The sequence below is a fragment of the Oncorhynchus mykiss genome, chromosome 12, assembly GCF_013265735.2.
Source record: "Oncorhynchus mykiss isolate Arlee chromosome 12, USDA_OmykA_1.1, whole genome shotgun sequence".
NCBI lineage: Eukaryota > Metazoa > Chordata > Actinopteri > Salmoniformes > Salmonidae > Oncorhynchus > Oncorhynchus mykiss.
In genome coordinates, this window is record NC_048576.1 from 75,151,536 (window position 1) to 75,170,490 (window position 18,955).

The 18,955-nt window shown below is 41.8% G+C and overlaps 1 protein-coding gene across 5 annotated transcripts in view; it reads left to right on the forward strand.

Moving 5' to 3' along the window:
• LOC110538386 (histone deacetylase 5) overlaps window positions 1–18,955 on the forward strand; it is an 80,186-nt gene that overhangs the window by 15,275 nt on the left and 45,956 nt on the right. For 2 of the 5 annotated variants that reach the window (XM_021625174.2, XM_021625175.2), the window contains exon 1: window positions 11,343–12,300. The exons of 1 other annotated variant lie outside the window; for it this stretch is intronic. In XM_021625174.2, coding sequence (XP_021480849.2) covers window positions 12,150–12,300 — 151 coding nt within the window. In that variant the 5' untranslated portion in view covers window positions 11,343–12,149. Of the gene's footprint in view, window positions 1–11,342; window positions 12,301–18,955 lie in introns of those variants that run through there. 2 more of the 5 variants (XM_021625176.2, XM_021625177.2) reach the window with 1 other exon arrangement.

The following is an 18,955-nucleotide window of genomic DNA, read 5'->3' on the forward strand; positions in this document are numbered from 1 at the left end:
CACAACATTTGCTGAACTTAGTGTTCTATTTATCATTATTCAGGTATTTATTGCAATAAGGATTTGTCCATATCGCCCAGCTGTAGTGCTTAGTACGTATTATATGACCAACCGCTCTCCAATAGATGGACAAAGACACAATCACAGCCATATTTACGTTCAGTTTCTCTGTATAATGAGTTCACACTAAGGGTCTCATATCCTTTTGAACATGCTTGTTTCCAGGAATGTTTTGACTCCGTTCCAATATGAGTGGCAAGTTCCTATCTTGACTGCAGGAACGTATTGATTTGCATCAATCAACACAAGCTAAACCAGCCGCTTACACTCCATTTTCTTTCATTCGTTGTCCTTTTTCACAATCTGTTTTCCCCCAATTTTTATAGGCTAGCCTATCAAGGCATTCTTACTTTACCATTTATGATCAGTAGACCTTTCCACTTGCACAGTCCCGGTCATATTGTATACATACTGGTTGAGCATGGCAGTTTTTGTCATTGATCAGCGGATTGGAACGCAGTGGCTGTAGAGTAACATGCTTATACGTGACGTCAGAGCTCAGATTCTACGCTTCACAGCACTGTATCGGTTTTGACTGACAGCTATTATAAACTTGAGCACCGTGCGTGACAAGTTTCCCTCATCCTGCCCTGCCTAATTGGGCGACATTTGAAATTGTCTTGGTGCGGGAAACGCTGTAAATGAGAGGAGTTGATGTGTTCTGAAAGATGAGACATTGAGTGTTATAATATGGCTTTGATGTCATACAAGCAAACCAAACACCTGTGAGTCCAAATGTGCACTTCACATTTCCATATTTGAAAACATGTCATTTACACTTAACGTTTATGATCGCTATGTTTGATCCAAAGTTACAAGGATGACGTGTTGCATGCTGAATAAATTGGGTAGAGAACACACAATTTTTGTGTGTTCAAAATGGGTCAAAATTATACAAAGATATCCAGCAAAAAGGCCATATGCATTTCTGGTAAAATAACAACCCAGTGTTTATCTCCCGTGTTTCATGTGTGTTTTCCCCAAATTTAATATTGTTTGTTCACCTGCGTGTCATGAACGCATCTGCTCGGGATAGACAAAATCAATATGCAGATGCACACTTGGAGCTGGTTTGGTCAAGGTGTAATACCCTGGGTTGACCTGAACAGAATGAGCCTAGGTTTGTCGTATTGAGAATTTTCCGCGGAACACTAACTTGAATGCACTCATGACTACGTTCTATGCACACCAAAATTGCAATCTGTTTGTCTGAAGTGCCTTTTGAAAGCCTAACACTAAGATGGTATATTATGTTGGCAATATATTAAGCTTTCAAATGATTCCCTCCTGACCCAGAGGATTTCTATTTGAAAGTTTTGGGATTGCCTAAACAACAACTGGAATTGTGTGAAGGTGGGGACGCAGGGACAAAGGGCAAGTGTGCCTCAGTTCCTCAATGGCAAAGCTAGGAGAGTTCAAAAAAGCACCTCTATAGTTGGAGGGTCTTTCCTTGTTATAAAAGTGCATTTGGAGAGGTGTGAACACTAGTTGGACCTGTCACTCAAACCCTTCTTGCACCTACTGCAATTTAATATTCTTATGTAACAATGTATCCAGAGTACTTTTAGATTTCGTTATTGACAAATGCTGTGAAAAGTGCAGTAAATGTACATACAATCAACAGTGTAATGTTTGGATTCAGACCTGTACCAGGTGAACTGTTTCCCATTTTTTTAAAGTGCTCTTTCAATTTTCTATCATGCTTATGCTTTTAAAAATATTTATTCTGTTAGAACAATGTCAATTTGTCCCTATCCATATAGGCCTATTCCCACAAGTTTAAGGGGTGAACAGTTGTATATTCCCCCAAATAAACTGTGAACTTGACAATGTTTTATTTTTCAATGACCTGATTTTATTCTAAATTACTTCCATCAATTAATATTCCAAATCATTACTTATTTGTAACTCCTCCACATTTCTATGGCTATATTTAGCGTACAGTGTTTACAATATGACTCACATCTTAATTGGAATCTCATTCAAGGAAGTAAATAGGGATGTAAATGTCAATGCAGTGTGAAATATTGACAGTTCAGCCTCTTAGAACTCCAAGTGCGGTAAATAACAAAACTTTATTCTAAAAAACTTATCTGAACATTTATTTTAATAAATAAAGGTGTTATCTGCTACAGCAGAACATTGCAGTTGGTGCTGAGCAGAGAATGAGTCATCACTGCGTTCTATTTGAGGAAATTGAATCTCTGTGAATCCTCGTGTGTGTGTGTGTGTGTAGCTTCTGTGTGAGCAAATTTGCACAATTGTAGTAAAAATGAACCTCTTTCTGCTTTTATGATGTGAGTCAAACTAATTTCTGATTAATTTATTATCTATAGAACATTCAGAAATTATTCAGACCCCTTGACTTTTTCCACATTTTTTTACGTTACAGCCTTATTCTAAAATTGTTTTTTCCCCCTCAATCAATCTACACACAATACCTCCATAATGACAAAGCAAATAAAGGTTTAGAAATGTTCGTAAATCTATAAAAAATGTATTGCATTACTCACATTTCATAAGTATTCAGACCCATTTACTCAGTACTTTGTTGAAGCACCTTTAGCAGCGATTACAGCCTTGAGTCTTGGGTATGACGCTACAAGCTTGGCACACCTGTATTTGGGGAGTTTCTCCTTTTCTTCTCTGCATATCCTCTCAAGCTCTCAGGTTGGAGGGGGAGCGTCGCTGCACATCTATTTTCAGGTTTCTCCAGGGATGTTCAAGTCCGGGCTCTGGCTGGGCTACTCAGACATTGAGAACTGTCCCGAAGCCACTCCTGCGTTGTCTTGGCTGTGTGTTTAGGGTCGTTGTCCTTTTGGAAGGTGATCCTTCGCCCCAGTCTGAGGTCCTGAATGCTCTGGAACAGGTTTTAATCAAGGATCTCTCTGTACTTTGCTCGGTTTCTTTCCCTTGATCCTGACTATTCTTCCAGTTCCTGCCGCTGAAAAACATCCCACAGCATGATGCTGCCACCATGCTTCACCGTAGGGATTGCGCCAGGTTTCCTGCAGACGTGACGCTTGACATTCAGGCCAAAGAGTTCAATCTTTGTTTCATCAGACCCAGAGAATCTTGTTTCTCATGGTCAGAGTCCTTTAGGTGCCTTTTGGCAAACTCCAAACGGGCTGTCATGTGCCTTTTACTGAGGAGTGGCTTCTGTTTGGCCACTACCATAAAGGCCTGATTGGTGGAGTGCTGCAGAGATGATTGTCCTTCTGAAAGGTTCTCCCATCGCCACTGAGGAACTCTGTAGCTCTGTCAGTGACCATCGGGTTCTTGATCACCTCCCTGACTTGATCACCTCCTACGGCCTCCTCCACGTCTCCTGATGTACTGGCCTGTCTCCTGATAGCGCCTCCATGCTCTGGACACTACGCTGACAGACACAGCAAACCTTCTTGCCATAGCTCGCATTGATGTGCCATCCTGGATGAGCTGCACTACCTGAGCCACTTGTGTGGGTTGTAGACTCCGTCTCATGCTACCACTAGAGTGAAAGCACCGCCAGCATTCAAAGTGACCAAAACATCAGCCAGGAAGCATAGGAACTGAGAAGTGGTCTGTGGTCACCACCTGCAGAACCACTCCTTTATTGGGGGTGTCTTGCTAATTGCCTATAATTTCCACCTGTTGTCTATTCCATTTGCACAACAGCATGTGACATTTATTGTCAATCAGTGTTGCTTCCTAAGTGGACAGTTTGATTTCACAGAAGTGTGATAGACTTGGAGTTACATTGTGTTTAAGTGTTCCCTTTATTTTTTTTGAGCAGTGTGTTTTTTTTTCTGCTCAATTTTAAAGGAACAAAATGTGGAAAGAGTCAAGGGATCTGAATACTTTCCGACTGCACTGTATGTGTGCGGGTGCATCACTTAAACGCTGCATATTCCAATTCTGCAGAAATTCATATTATGCATAATAACATGCCTTAACCCTAAAAGTTATAATTTTAAAGGTCCCTCCTATTCAATTTCCTAATTATAACAAAGCCATTACATTGATACGTCTTTTTTATTAGTTGGTTATAAAATACAATCTAATTGGTCACATGCTGGGTGTAGACTAACAGTGAACTGCTTACTTACCCAGGTCCTTTTCCAATAATGCTTAGCTAAAGAAAAATGTGTATAAAATGGAAATGGTGATGTGAATAAAAATAACAAGTACAAATAACATGGCTATATACAGGGAGTAACAGAACCGAGTTGATATGCAGGGGTTTGAGGTAGCCATGTACTGTACATATACAGTTGAAGTCAGAAGTTTACATACACTTAGGTTGCAGTCATTTTAAAACTAATTTTTCAACCACTCCACAAATTTCTTATGGTTTTGGCAAGTCTGTTAGGACATCTACTTTGTGCACGAGACAAGTAATTTTTCCAACAATTGTTTACAGACGACATTTCATTTATAATTCACTGTGTCACAATTCCAGTGGGTCAGAAGTTTACATACATTAGGTTGACTGTGCCTTTTTTTTTTAAACGGCTTGGAAAATTCCAGAAAATGTTATGGCTTTAGAAGCTTCTAATTGACATCATTGGAGGTGTACCTGTGGATGTATTTCAAGGCCTACCTTCAAACTCGGTGGCTCTTTGCTTGACATCTATGGAAAATCCAAAGAAATCAGCCAAGACCCCAGATAAAAAAATTGTCTGGGTTATCCTTGGGAGCAATTTCCAAACGCCTGAAGGTACCACGTTCATCTATACAAACAATAGTACGCAAGTATAAACACACTGGGACCACGCAGCCATCATACCGCTCAGGAAGGAGATGCGTTCTGTCTCCTAGAGATGAATGTACTTTGGTGCCAAAAGTGCAAATCAATCCCAGAACAACAGCAAAGGACCTTGTGAAGATGCTGGAGGAAACCGGTACAAAAGTATCTCTATCAACAGTAAAACGAGTCCTATATCGACACAACCTGAAAGGCTCAACCTGCTCCAAAACTGCCGTTAAAAAGCCAGATTACGGTTTGCATCTGTACATATGGGGACAAAGATTGTACTTTTTGGAGAAATTTCCTCTGTTCTGATGAAACAAAAATGGGACTGTTTGGCCATAATGACCATTGTTATGTTTGGAGGAAAAAGGGGGATGCTTGCAAGCCAAAGAACACCATCCTAACCGTGAAGCACGGGGGTGGCAGCATTATGTTGTGGGGGTGCTTTGCTGCAGGGGAGACTGGTGCACTTCACAAAATGGATGGCATCACGAGGGAGGAGAATGATTTGGATATAATGAAGCAACATCTCAAGACCTCAGTCAGGAAGTTAAAGCTTGGTTGCAAATGGGTCTTCCAAATGGACAATGACCCCAAGCATATTTACAAAGTTGTGGCAAAATGGCTTAAGGACAACAAAGTCAAGGTATTGCAGTGGACATCACAAAGCCCTGACCTCAAGCCCAAGTAAAATTGGTGGGCAGAACTGAAAAAGCTTGTCACCAGCTCTGTCAGGAGGAATGGGACAATTCGCTTGTGGAAGGCTACCTGAAATGTTTGACCCAAGTTAAACAATTTAATGCTAGCAAATACACTCAATTACTATGTAAACTTCTGACCCGCTGGGAATGTGATGAAAGAAATAAAAGCTGAAATAATTCTCTGCTATTATTCTGACATTTCACATTCTTAAAATAAAGTGGTGATCCTAACTGACCTAAGACGGAATATTTACTACGATTAAATACCAGGAATTGAGAAATTGACTTTACATACACCTTAGCCAAATACATTTAAACTTCCAATGTCAACTGTAGGTAGGGGTCCAGTGAATAGCATCAGTTTATGTCGTGTGTAATCTGGGAAAAATCAATAGTTACAAATCACAATATTAATTTTGGACGACATTGACTCAAGTATTATTTTTTTTCTGCTGTAGGTAGTGTTAGCTAGCGCTAGTCCTCTGTTCCTGTGCCATAACTCCTGTATTTTTATCCTATTTCTTGTTCTCAAGCTTATTGATAAATAGTGAGCCAATATGTTTTCAGCACATTTATTTCCCTGACTGATCAAAACTCGTTTTCTCATTCTCTCTGCAGCAGACATAGTGGGCAATATGTTTGGAACATCAAATTGCCATACATATATTGGCATTAAGTATCGTGATAATATCTTATCGAAAGGTCCCTGGCAATTCCCAGCCCTATTGGTTATGTGGGCAAAGAATAATTTTTTACCAAATTGGGAAATGACAAATTCATCCTCTGTTTCTTGCAGTTATCTGTTAGATTATATTTCACTATGTAACCGTTAATTAGTAAAAAACTACCATTTTATATTCATAGGGGAGTGCCGCTCAGCCATAGAGCACATTTGACGTTCACCTCAGTTCTCTGACACTGGTGGTGTTGGGGTGCGCAAATGCAGAACTGACGTATGTGTTGGGTCAGGGCCCGGTCCTCAGCGGGGCAGTTATGATGCACCTCTCTCACAGTAAACTCACCCACGGAGGAAGTGTGAATGGGAACGTCTCGTAAAGGATTTTCATGGAACTGACTCATTGGAGGCCTTTCCTGCAATTGCTCGCAGTCGGTCGTCTCGCGTGTTGTAAAATGTTTTTATTTAGGTTGTTCTCTTTGTGTTTTTGTTACGGCTTGCATGACTATATTTCAGTGTCTCTCTGCTGCTTCGCTTCAATTTTGATATTGACATGCAGGTTTCCACTGGTCTTTAGCTTTGGGATTCTGTGTGTGTGTGTGAGAGAAATCTTGCTCTCAAATAGAGATCAGTGAATTCAAGACCAGAAGTTGTCCTTTAGTCTTGAGAATTCTCTAGAACCTTCCCAGATTCAGGTTGAATAAGCTCCAGAACATGACCATTTGTCTTTCGCACTGTTGAGGGGTTGTTGATACAGTCTAGCCCAGGGCTATTCAACTATATTTGTGCGTGGGCCAGATGTGTAACAAAAAAAAAGTGAATTGCAGGCGGGCCAGACATCTTCCACATGCGACTATTCTTCGGAAGAACTGTGTTACAAAAAAGCGGGGGAAAAAAGCAATTCGCGCACACCAATAAAACACTTTTCTTAAAATTAAATGTTGCAAAAATAAATTTGGGAAGAAGTGGAGGGCACTCAACCGACGACGTTGGTTGAGGTGCAACCAAAACATTTTTCTCATTGAAAAGAGAGGCGCAGCGCTCGCTTACTATTTTAACTACTAAAAGATAAGGATCCGCCACTTTAAAAAAATATAGATGTTTTAATTTCCATCTAAAATGACAAACCCAAATCTAACTGCCTGTAACTCAGGCCCTCAAGCAATGATATGAATATTCTTGGTATCATTTGAAAGGAAACACTTTGTTTGTGGAAAGAATGTAGGAGAATATAACACAAAAAAAAGCGTATACCAAGAAAAACCAACCGTGCTATTGTTTTTTTTTGTACCATCTTTGAAATGCCGTAATGTATTATTCCAGCCCCCTGCAATTTCGATTTTGGCCAGGTAGATGGCGGCAGTGAATGTGCGAAGCTTTAGACTGATCAAATGAATCATTTGCATTTCTGTTCAAAATTGCCAAGACTGCCCAAATATGCCTAATTTGTTTAATTTTTCATGTTAAAAACTGTGCACTCTCCTCAAACAATAGTATGGTATTACTTTACTAATAACTACTGTAAATGTGACTGTGCCGTTACATTTTTGTTAATCTATGCTTTCTGACAATATCAGATACGTCTATGTCCTGGGAAATGTTCTTGTTACTTACAACCTCCGGCTAATGCGATTTTAATATATGTTAGCTCAACCGTCCTGTGGAAGGGACACACCGATCCTGAAGAAGTTTTAAAATAAAAAAATTAAAAATTAAAATCTGGAAACTTAACATCTCAATAAATAACACAAACATATGTCATCAGGTAATGACAAATTCCATTCTGAAGGAAGTAGTCTTTGGTGTTTTATTTTTCCCCCTATCACACTCCCTTCTAACGAGTACTTGTGAGTCTCAGAGGGAAACGGAAGGCACGTGTTCTTGAGTCTTATACTTCAGGAGTAGGGTCATAATATTGTTCAAATGCTAGAGCCAAATTCATATGAACAAAAAATAGACGCTAGAAACTACACTATAGACATCCACCATAGTACTTGTCATTTTGGCACTGAATGTCCGTATTTTGGCAGGGATTTTTTTTCCCTTCTGTTTTAATTAAATGTTCAAAATTTATCACAGGGCTAAATTAATAAATGGTCCGTATCTGGACCGCCAGTAGAATAGCCCTGGCCTTTTAAGACTGCAGAGGAAAGCAGTCTTGAGATGAATCTCCTCAGTTAGAGCCCAGTTTGATCCACAGCCCAAGATTTACTAAACCTCAGTTTGTTCAGTGTGTTTTGCCTCCCTCCAGGTTTCTTGCAGGTGAGGGTTGTCTATCTGGATTGGTTGGCTCTTAATTGGGTCAAGCCCAGCTTAAGCCAAACAGAGGTCCTCTGTCAAACAAAGTTAGCCGGCAAAGTCCTTGACATTAACTGCGCAAGTTCATCCTATGCCCAAAACATTTACAGAAGAAAATGTTGCGGCCTCTCTCCACTCCTCCATTTGCCTCAAGCTAATATAACCCAACAAACGTCAGGAAGCCAGAAAGATACATCCACCTATAAATAATGGGGGTGAGTGGAGAGTAATGACAGGAGAAGGGGTTGGATGAGAGTTTTGGCAATGCACAAGACTGCTGCTCTACTCTTTTCTCCAATGCTGAGATATCTAGCTGGACCCCACTCCTTATGTCAGGTGGCTTAGAATTCTCACAAACTGCTAATTGTAGTCATGGTAGTTTGGAGTGGCAGGTGGTGCATCTAGTCTATTCACATCTTAGAGAGCCACAGTTGGTCGGAGCTGGTTGCCCAATGGGGCAGCCCAGTGGCAGAAGTTCAAAAAAAGCACTTGGCTCTTGTCAATATTCCAAGCAGCAACTGTCTAACTTTCTGTTGACTTCTAAGTAAGACTGACTTTCGTTTTGAATCTGTGTTTGCGATGCATTTCAACGAGGCTTGTGGTCGGAGCTACTGGTTAAGGAGGATGTTTCTTAATATGCATGCATCACTATTAGAGGTCGACCGATTAGGATTTTTCAACGCCGATACCGATTTATTGGACGACCATAAAAGCCGATACCGATGTATTTTTTTTATTTAAAAACATTTATTTTATTTTATTTTTATTTTTTTTATCGGCCAATATTTTTATTTATTTATTTGTAATATTGACAATTACAACAATACTGAATGAACACTTATTTTAACTTAATATAATACATCAATAAAATCAATTTAGCCTCAAGTAAATAATGAAACATGTTCAATTTGGTTTAAATAATGTCAAAACAAAGTGTTGGAGAAGAACGTAAAAGTGCAATATGTTCCATGTAAAATATGTGCCATGTAAGAAAGCTAACGTTTCAGTTCCTTGCTTAGAACATGAGAACATATGAAAGCTGGTGGTTCCTTTTAACATGAGTCTTCAATATTCCCAGGTAAGCAGTTTTAGGTTGTAGTTATTATAGGACTATTTCCCTCTATACCATTTTTTGTATTTCATTAACCTTTGACTATTGGATGTTCTTATAGGCACTTTAGTATTGCCAGTGTAACAGGTATAGCTTCCGTCCCTCTCCTCCCTGGGCTCGAACCAGCAACACAATGACAATTAGTGCGCGCTAACTAGCTAGCCATTTCACTTCGGTTACACCAGCCTCGTCTCGGGAGTTGATAGGTTTGAAGTCATAAACAGCGCAATGAAGAGCGCACAAAGAAGAGCTGCTGGCAAAACGCACTAAAGTGCTGTTTGAATGAATGTTTACGCACCTTACTTCTGCCTACCACCGCTCAGTCAGATACTTGTATGCTCAGTCAGATTATATGCAACGCAGGACACGCTAGATAATATCTAGTAATCTCATCAACCATGTGTAGTTAACTAGTGATTATGATGGTTTTTTATAAGATAGGTTTAATGCTAGCTAGCAACTTACCTTGGCTTACTCCATTCGCGTAACTCCTTGTGGAGTGCAACGAGAGAGAGGCAGGTCGTTATTGCGCTGGACTAGTTAACTGTAAGGTTGCAAGATTGGATCCCCCGAGCTGACAAGGTGAAAATCTGTCATTCTGCCCCTGAACAAGGCAGTTAACCCAGTGTTCCTAGGCCGTCATTGAAAATGAATGTGTGCTTAACTGACTTGCCAAGTTAAATAAAGGTGTGAACTTGAAATCGGCCCTTCCGATTAATCGGTCAACCTCTAATCACTATAGTGAAGGAGCTTTAATACACACAGTTTGGCTACACATATTAATAGGGAGCATTTCAGTTGGCACAGATGGAAAGTCCTATCACATCTGCTGTGGTCCAATGGGGACTGGAGAAACCCCGTCTTTGATGGGTCCCCGGCCGAGTTTAAAATGGCACTGTGACCATCTGAGAATAAAGTGGCTAACATAGCCAGCAATGGCTGACTTGGGATTCATGGTGCAATGTCATCCATTGTTTCACTCTCCAGTCTGAACACAGCAGGCCATTAACAGTTGTTTATTAGCCCAGCTGCTGCCCTTGATGGAGTCAGACAATATTATGTAAGGTATGTAGGGTATTTTATTCTGAATCATTTGGCAGTATTGTTTATATGTAGGTTACAATGTTTGCTTTGATTCTACACATTGATGGTACGATTTAAAAATGTTAAGTTGCAGCGAGCTGTTGACGCAGTTAGGCTCGATTTAATAAATAGATTTACCCCTAATGTGCAGAAGCATTTGGTTCTAGCAAAGCTTTTCCGATCATTTGCAGGATGTGAGTTTAACCGACTTTGTGTGTCTGCCTACATTAGCCATTTTGCTTGTCAGTCCTTGCACTTCAAGGTTCCAATGGTGGCACTGTATTTCCCCCCCCCCCCCTCGGCACTGGGAACAGCGCTCGATTGGCTCAGTGCTTTTTGAATGAACAAGGTCCCCTCCTTTCCTCCTCTACCTCCCTGCCTTCTCAAACACCCTCAGCTCTCGTCTCTATTTATAGCCCTAGCCCCGCCCCTCTGCCACTCGGCAGCTATTTCCAGCCGCCCTGAGCAGCCCAGTCTGTTTGTAAAATCAGTAGCGCTCCTCTTCTACCTCTGTGCTCCACAACACAGCAGGGGGGGGGGGGGCGTTGGGTAGAAGTTACCGGAAAAATAAACAAACAGGGGAAAAAAACAAAAGGAGATTTAGGCTAGGGGACAACCCCTTTTTGGAAAGACGCTGCAGATTTCAATTTGTCTACCACTGGTTGAGGTGATGGGTGGTTCTGACTGCTTTCTCCTCTGTGGCAGATGCAGAGTGCAGCAGCGCTGCATTTGTGAAGAGAACAAGGGGGAGGACACGCTGCAGTAGGAGGAGAGACTAGGAGGCTAACATTCAATGCCGTCAACAAAGTCTACCTCCCGAGCACAGTCTGCACAACCTCCTAGTGATCTATTTTCAGCTTTTCTCTCTCTCTCTCTCTCCCCCCCTCTTCTATCTCGCTCCTCCTTCTCACTCTCCTCTCGCCATTCGCTGATCTCTCATGTGGCGCTCTCAGATCTTCGCCGACGCAGTGACAGCCAGACTCTTGAGCTGACGGTGTCCATGTCTACTCTGCTTTCCAAACAGACGACTGGGGCTTTTTGGACGAGATTCACACTGCCTTTTTTTGCCTGCTATTTATTTTCCCCAGATTGACAGTTTTTCATACGTGGTGTTTTGAGAAGTCTACGTAACTGAGGGCGGTGTGTATTTTAACTTTGCTCATCTGAATGGTTCAGTGCTGGTCTTCTCGCCTCTGGCCAAACTACTTGTTTTGTTTCTTCTGTAGCCTGTGCTTGGAACATCTCTCTGGTCACCTGGAGACACTACAGTTCTGTTTGAGCCATGGAACCTCAAGGATCTCTCTCCATCAGTAGTTTCATCTCTAGAAGAGGAATTCTGGAGTTTTCTTTAAAGATCTAAGAGGGATTTCGCAGTGTTCACCTTCTCATCTAGTCCAAGCTTTTCTCTCATTTTCTGCATCTGAAACTTGCCTGGATAGTGTTTATTTTGTTTACCCATATGTATTGGAAGGACACCCTTGCACTGGCATGCTTTTAAGGCCCACCGTGCCGGGGCTGTGCGCAATGTTGCAGACCATCTATGAGACCGAGTCCTGCTTCTCCTCAGACGCAGTGTCCAGCAGTGAGCAACCTCTGGAGCTGCTGCCCCTGTCCCAAGTGTCGGCCATGCCCAGTGCTGGTGAGTCATACATGGGGGGTTGAGGGCAGGGGAAGGGTGGGTGCATCTCTGAGCACCTGAGAGGATGTCATGTTTTTTAGGACTGTTGTGACTAGAGGTGTAGTGTTTTTGTCTGTTACCCCATGTTATTGTTGAAGCTGCTTTTGAGGGAAGGACTTTTAAAAGGAATGCATAGAAACTGACTACGGCCACTCAAGTTTTGGACTGTCTTCTACAGCTTCTATGTCCTAGTGTGCGCTGAGAGGACGGGGGATGGATTTACTGCTCACCCGTGCTTAAATCAACAGAGCAGAACGGCTGTAGAGCAGCATGTGGGTGGTTCTCTTTCTCTTCCATATGCTCCCCTTGTTTACCCGACACCTGTTCAAATAAGTGGATGTGCGCATTTCCTTTGGTTTTCTAACCTTCATGAATTGTCCCATTGGCACTGACCTTGGTACGGTTAATTTGTGAAAATTATGACAGGATAGTGCTGACATTTTGATTTGGTAATGGTGATTTAATCATGTTTTAAAGAATCTGGGACAGGACCTTTTGGGGGGATTTTACCTGGTTTTATGTGTTCATTTAAAATGGTTCCTAGATGGATGGGTAGATGATAGGCTAGGCAAAAGCTGTTTCTTTAAATAAGGTGTTTCCTATCACAACAATGAGCATACATGTTCTATCATGTCAAGGACTATGCTCAAGTTAAACTATGCATCCAGATGTGCTCCCCACTTTACAGCTACAAAGTATTTCAGGATTTGACATTTAGTAGGTCAGCAATTTTGGGGGTACATTTTCAATTTTTAGTAATTTAGCTCACTGTATTCATCTTAAGATGACTAGGTTGGACAACCACATATCATACAGTACATTTTTCCTCAGAGTAGCTATCAGCAAAGTCGGCGCTAGTAAGGGGGGGGGGGGAAGTAGTGTGAGTTAGTTTACAAAAGGCACCAAGGATTTTCTGTTCCCAGACTGTCTTGACACCTTGTACTTTAACCCTGTGAAAAGTTTTAGTGACTTTAGTAGAATTTCCCTTGAACTGTGAGGTGCTATTGAGGGTGTTTTTGCTCAGGTTTGTTAACACCAGCCTGTTACAAAAACTAGACCTTGTGAATGGAGATCTTTGTTGTCCACAGATGCAGTAGACAAGGCCTTAACACTTAACATGTTTATAAAAAGCTCCACCACTAAGACCACAGGAAATAGAAGGAATGCCAGGTCCTTTGATCGGCTCAACCAGGATCATAAAGTGACGGGGACCTGACCTGCGGCAACAATGGTTACCCTCCACCGGAAGCTTCCTGGCTGCACCTGTTTTAGCACTGTTACCGTTGCTCAGTCCAGACAGGTTTTATGATGATCCAACCTCACACGATATCAGTGGTTTGGTCCATCTGATATTGGCTTTGCAAATGTTACTGTTTCTCCAGACACGCACTACCGTTCAAAAGTTTGGGGATCACTTAGAAATGTCCTTGTTTTTGAAGAAAAGCACAAAAGTCCATTTAAAATAACATGAAATTGATCAGAAATGTAGTGTAGACATTGTTAATGTTGTAAATAACTATTGTAGCTGGAAACGGCTGATTTTTTTTTTTTTTATGGGATATCTACATAGGTGTACAGAGGCCCATTATCAGCAACCATCACTCCTGTGTTCCAGTGGCACGTTGTGTTAGCTAATCCAAGTTTATAATTTTAAAAGGCTAATTGATAATTAGAAAACCCTTTTGCAATTGTTAGCACAGCTGAAAACTGTTCTAACAGTTTTTTATTGCTTCTTTAAATCAGTAATCTTTAGACTAGTTGAGTATCTGGAGCATCAGCATTTGTGGGTTTGGTTAGTCTCAAAATGGCCAGAAACAAAGAACTTTCTTCTGAAACGTGTCAGTCTATTCTTGTTCTGAGAAATGAAGGCTGTTCAATGCGAGAAATTGCCAAGAAATTGAAGATCTCGTACAACGCTGTGTACTACTCCCTTCACAGAACAGCGCAAACTGACTCTAACCAAAATAGAAAGAGGAGTGGGAGGCCCCGGTGCATAACTGAGCAAGAGGACAAGTGCATTAGTGTGTCTAGTTAGAGAAACAGGCACCAAACAAGTCCTCAACTGGGCTCCATAACTGGTGCTGACCATTCTAATCGGTTAGAGGTGAATCTATGCCCTTGCTCCTTCCATTATGCCATGACGTATTGAGACTCATCTGCCATTTACTCCATGATGTGAACTGTTGTTATATAAGTAGCAGACGTACGACTGTCTACCCTATACCTTTTAATGGCTTTCCTTTGTTTCTGTGCCTGGTGTATTTGTTAGCGTGTATAAGTTGCATGCAGTAAGTTGTTTTGTCACTGGAGAAAGTGTCATCAGGTGGCGTGTGTGTGTTGGTTTAACTATCACTGTGGACAACAGATGTCTCTTCTAGTTTACAGGGAAGGCTTTGTGTGCGACTGACACACAACCAGTGCAGTTGACTCTTCCTGCATATGGCAATATTTGTTTTTTGTCTTTTTCTTCCAAATCTCGTGATCACGATCTTCTAGCTGCAACGCCCTTAACGGGCTCGGGAGAGGCGAAGGTCGAGTCTTGCGTCCTCCAAAACATGACCCGTCAAGCCGCGCTTCTTAACACCTGCTTGCTTAACACGGAAGCCAGCTTGCAAGCGCCCCCGGCCCGCTACAAGGAGTCGCTTGAACTAGAGGAGTCAAGTTAATCCCGCCTGGCCAAACTGTCCCCAAACCTGGACGACGCTGGGCCAATTATGCGCCGCCCTACGGGACTCCCGGTCACGGCCGGTTGTGACACAGCCTGGGAACCAACCCCAGGCTGTATTGACGACACAACTCTGCGATGCAGTGCTTAAGACCGCTGCGCCACTTGGGAGGCCTGGCAATATTTTGTATTAATCAAACCTTGATTTAGATAATGGAAAAGCAGCACTTACTGCTGCAGATCAGAGGGAATCATTTGGGATTAGATGGATTACAGATTTGCAACTGAATGGGTGACTGAATGAATTTGCAGCAACCAGATACCTGACCCTGTCAAACCTGCCATTCTGTTTCAGACAAATCACACTGACATTCTTCAAAGAAAAAAATCAATGATGAGTGAACTCCTTAGTCGGGTGGCAATTACAGCTAGGTGATAGGTGAGCTAAATAAACTAGATTGATTTGTCACTGGCTAGGTCTCCTGAAAATCCTCCTGTATTTATATTACTCACGGAGTTGTCGACATGTTTATGCACACAAACTAGGCTACATGTCCTGTATTTTAAGAATCAGCATCAGACATTTCATTGTTAGAAGTAAATTTAAGAGATGTTCAGACTTATTCAATGTTTACTGTATTTCAAGTGATTTTAACAGTAAATGGCACATTCTTCAGCACAATAACTCTTCAAATTGTATTTGTCACGTGCTGAATGCTGTGAAATGCTTGCTTAAATACAAGCCCTTAGCCAACAATGCCGTTCAAGAAAGTGTTCAAATATTTACTGAATAAATAAAAAATCTAAAATTACAACAATAACGAGGCTATATACAGGGGGTATCGGTACTCAGTCAATGTGCAGGGGTACAGGTTAGTTGAGGTAATTTGTACATGTAGATAATATGCAGCAGTGGGGGGGGGGGGGGTGTTCAATGTAAATAGTCCGGGTGGCCATTTTGATGACTTGTTCAGCAGTCTTATGGCTTGGGGGTTGAAGCTGTTAAGGAGCCTTTTGGACCTAGACTTGGTGCTCCAGTACCACTTTTTGTGCGGTAGCAGAGAGAACAGTCTGACTTGCCTAGTATAGTTTTTTTTTTGTAATAATGACAATTACAACAATACTGAATGAACACTTATTTTAACTTAATACATCAATAAAATCAATTTGGCCTCAAGTAAATAATGAAACATGTTCAATTTGGTTTAAATAATGCATAAACAAAAGTGTTGGTGAAGAAAGTGAAAGTGCAATATGTGCTATGTAAGAAAGCTAACGTTTCAGTTCCTTGTTCAGAACATGAGAACATATGAAAGCTGGTTTCTTTTAACATGAGTCTTCAATATTCCCAGGTAAAAAGTTTTAGGTTGTAGTTATTATAGGAATTATAGGACTTTCTCTCTATACCATTTTGTATTTCATTAACCTTTGACTATTAGATGTTCTTATAAGCACTTTAGTATTGCCAGTGTAACAGTATAGCTTCCGTCCCTCTCCTCGCTCCTCCCTGGGCTTGAACCAGGAACACTACGACAACAGCCACCCTCGAAGCAGCGTTATCCATGCAGAGCAAGGGGAACAACTACTTGAGGGCTCAGAGCGAGTGACGTTTGAAACGCTATTAGCGCGCCCTAACTAGCCAGCCATTTCACTTCGGTTATACCAGCCTCATCTCGGGAGTTGATAGTCATAAACGGGACTTGAAGTCATAAACGGCACAATGCTTGACGCACAACGAAGAGCTGCTGGCAAAACGCACGAAAGTGCTGTTTGAATGAATGTTTACGTGCCTGCTTCTGTCTACCATCAGATACTTAGTTGCTTGTATGCTCAGTCAGATTATACGCAACGCAGGACACGCTAGATAATATCTAGTAATCTCATCAACCATGTGTAGTTAACTAGTGATTATGATTGATTGTTTTTTATAAGATTAGTTTAATGCTAGCTAGCAACTTACCTTGGCTTACTGCATTCGTGTAACAGGCAGTCTCCTTGTGGAGTGCAACGAGAGAGGCAGGTCGTTATTGCATTGGACTAGTTAACTGTGAGGTTGCAAGAATGGATCCCCAGAGCTGACAAGGTGAAAATCTGTCGTTCTGCCCCTGAACGAGGCAGTTAACCCACCATTCCTAGGCCGTCATTGAAAATAAGGATGTGTTCTTAATTGACTTGCCTAGTTAAATAAAGTTGTGTGTGTATAAAAAATATTTAAAAAATCGGTGCCCAAAAATATGAATTTCCGATTGTTATGAAAACTTGAAATCGGCCATTCCGATTAATCGGTCGACCTCTAGTTTGGACCATGATCGTTCATTGGTGATGTGGACACCAAGGAACTTAACTCTCGACCCGCTCCTCGACAGCCCTGTTAATGTGGGCCTGTTTGGTCCTCCTTTTTCCTGTAGTCCACGATCAGCTCCTTCATCTTGCTAGACTTAGTGGCTAGACTTGGGAGCAGCATACACTTGGATATCTGATGTAGTTGGATATTGGCTTGGAGGTCTATATCATCATTAGGCTATATCATTGTAACACACCATGTGAAATCACTGGTATGCAAACATGAATCTTTCTCCCTCCTGGTCATTTCACTTGAACATGACATTCAGTGATCAGCCTGTGACTTCATTATGTTATCGCCCTCTTCTTGCAGCTGGCTTTCACCACCCTCCACTTTGCCTTGTACATCTGTACAGTGGTCAGATGTCTATGCTCACTGGATGAGGTAGAACATTTGATTTGTTCCAGTTTCTTTGAATGATGCTGCGGTGATGTCAACAATGGATTGATGTGGCTTATATGGGGCCTAGAACAAGGTTGCTAGGACACAACACACTTTCACAGTCATGCCTTTTAACCAATTGGTTTAGTGGTACAAGGTGCTTTGTCACAGTTATGCTTCAGTCACTAGTCACTACCTTGTTCACTGCCCTGGTGAACTGTGTCATGACTGTTGCAGTCCAGCTATACAGATAGTCCTTTTAAAGCCCTGCATGTTCTTAGGCTCTGGGCCAGTTGCTACATCAAAACGGTTTTGGAATTTGCAGATGTTTTTCTTAGAGCGGGGGTATATGCTAGTGCGAGGCTACGCACTGCAGCCAGCTGCTGGGGGCTGCCCACAACCCTCACTGCAACAGGGACCTATAATTATGAAGAGTCAAGTGCAGACGTATGCGTCGGAACTGTGATCCAACCAGGAATCACTAGGGCCTTTCATGTGGCCCAGATCCTTATTGAGATGGAATGTTTGATAGTCCCGTTTACACCGACAACCCCTTTCTGAAACAACCCATGATCCCACCATTAGCCCTCATTCTTCCACACTATGCAGGCAAGGTACTAGGCTTGGTTGGTATTTTGAATAGGAGCTAATTTAGTAGGCCTAATCTTTTTAGAAATTCTTGATTTTTAGTTTCAATTTGCCATGCTCAAATTAGGTGTGCCTTGTGATAGGCCTAATTAAGGGGTTGTCTTAAAAAAAGCCTCTTGTCGTTTAGTCATACTCTGCTTGATTTGTTGTTCTGACGGATCCAAAATGGCTTAGCCCATTCAAACCGCATTGTGAATCAAATGGGGCCTTGGGTAACAGTTTTTATGTTGAATGTTCTGTGTACATTTTCAGTTTCAAGATGGATGTGAGGGGTAAAAATGTATGGAGGGACTGACTGCAGAGCAGGCCTGCGGTCTTCTAGCTGTCCTGTACAGGAGTCTGTTATAGTCTACTCCCCACAAGTAGAGGCCCTTTGCTACCCACCAACAATGATGTGTGGGAGAACATTCACAGTATTATCTGAGTACTAAGTTTGTTTCCTAGAGGCTGCTAAATTAAGACAAATTTAAATATAGCATTGCCCCCCCCCCCCCCCCCCCCCCCCCCCCCCTACACCACCAGGGCTTGTCAACCCGCAGCACTCTCCCCCCTCTTATGTTCCAGTGCTATAATGAACG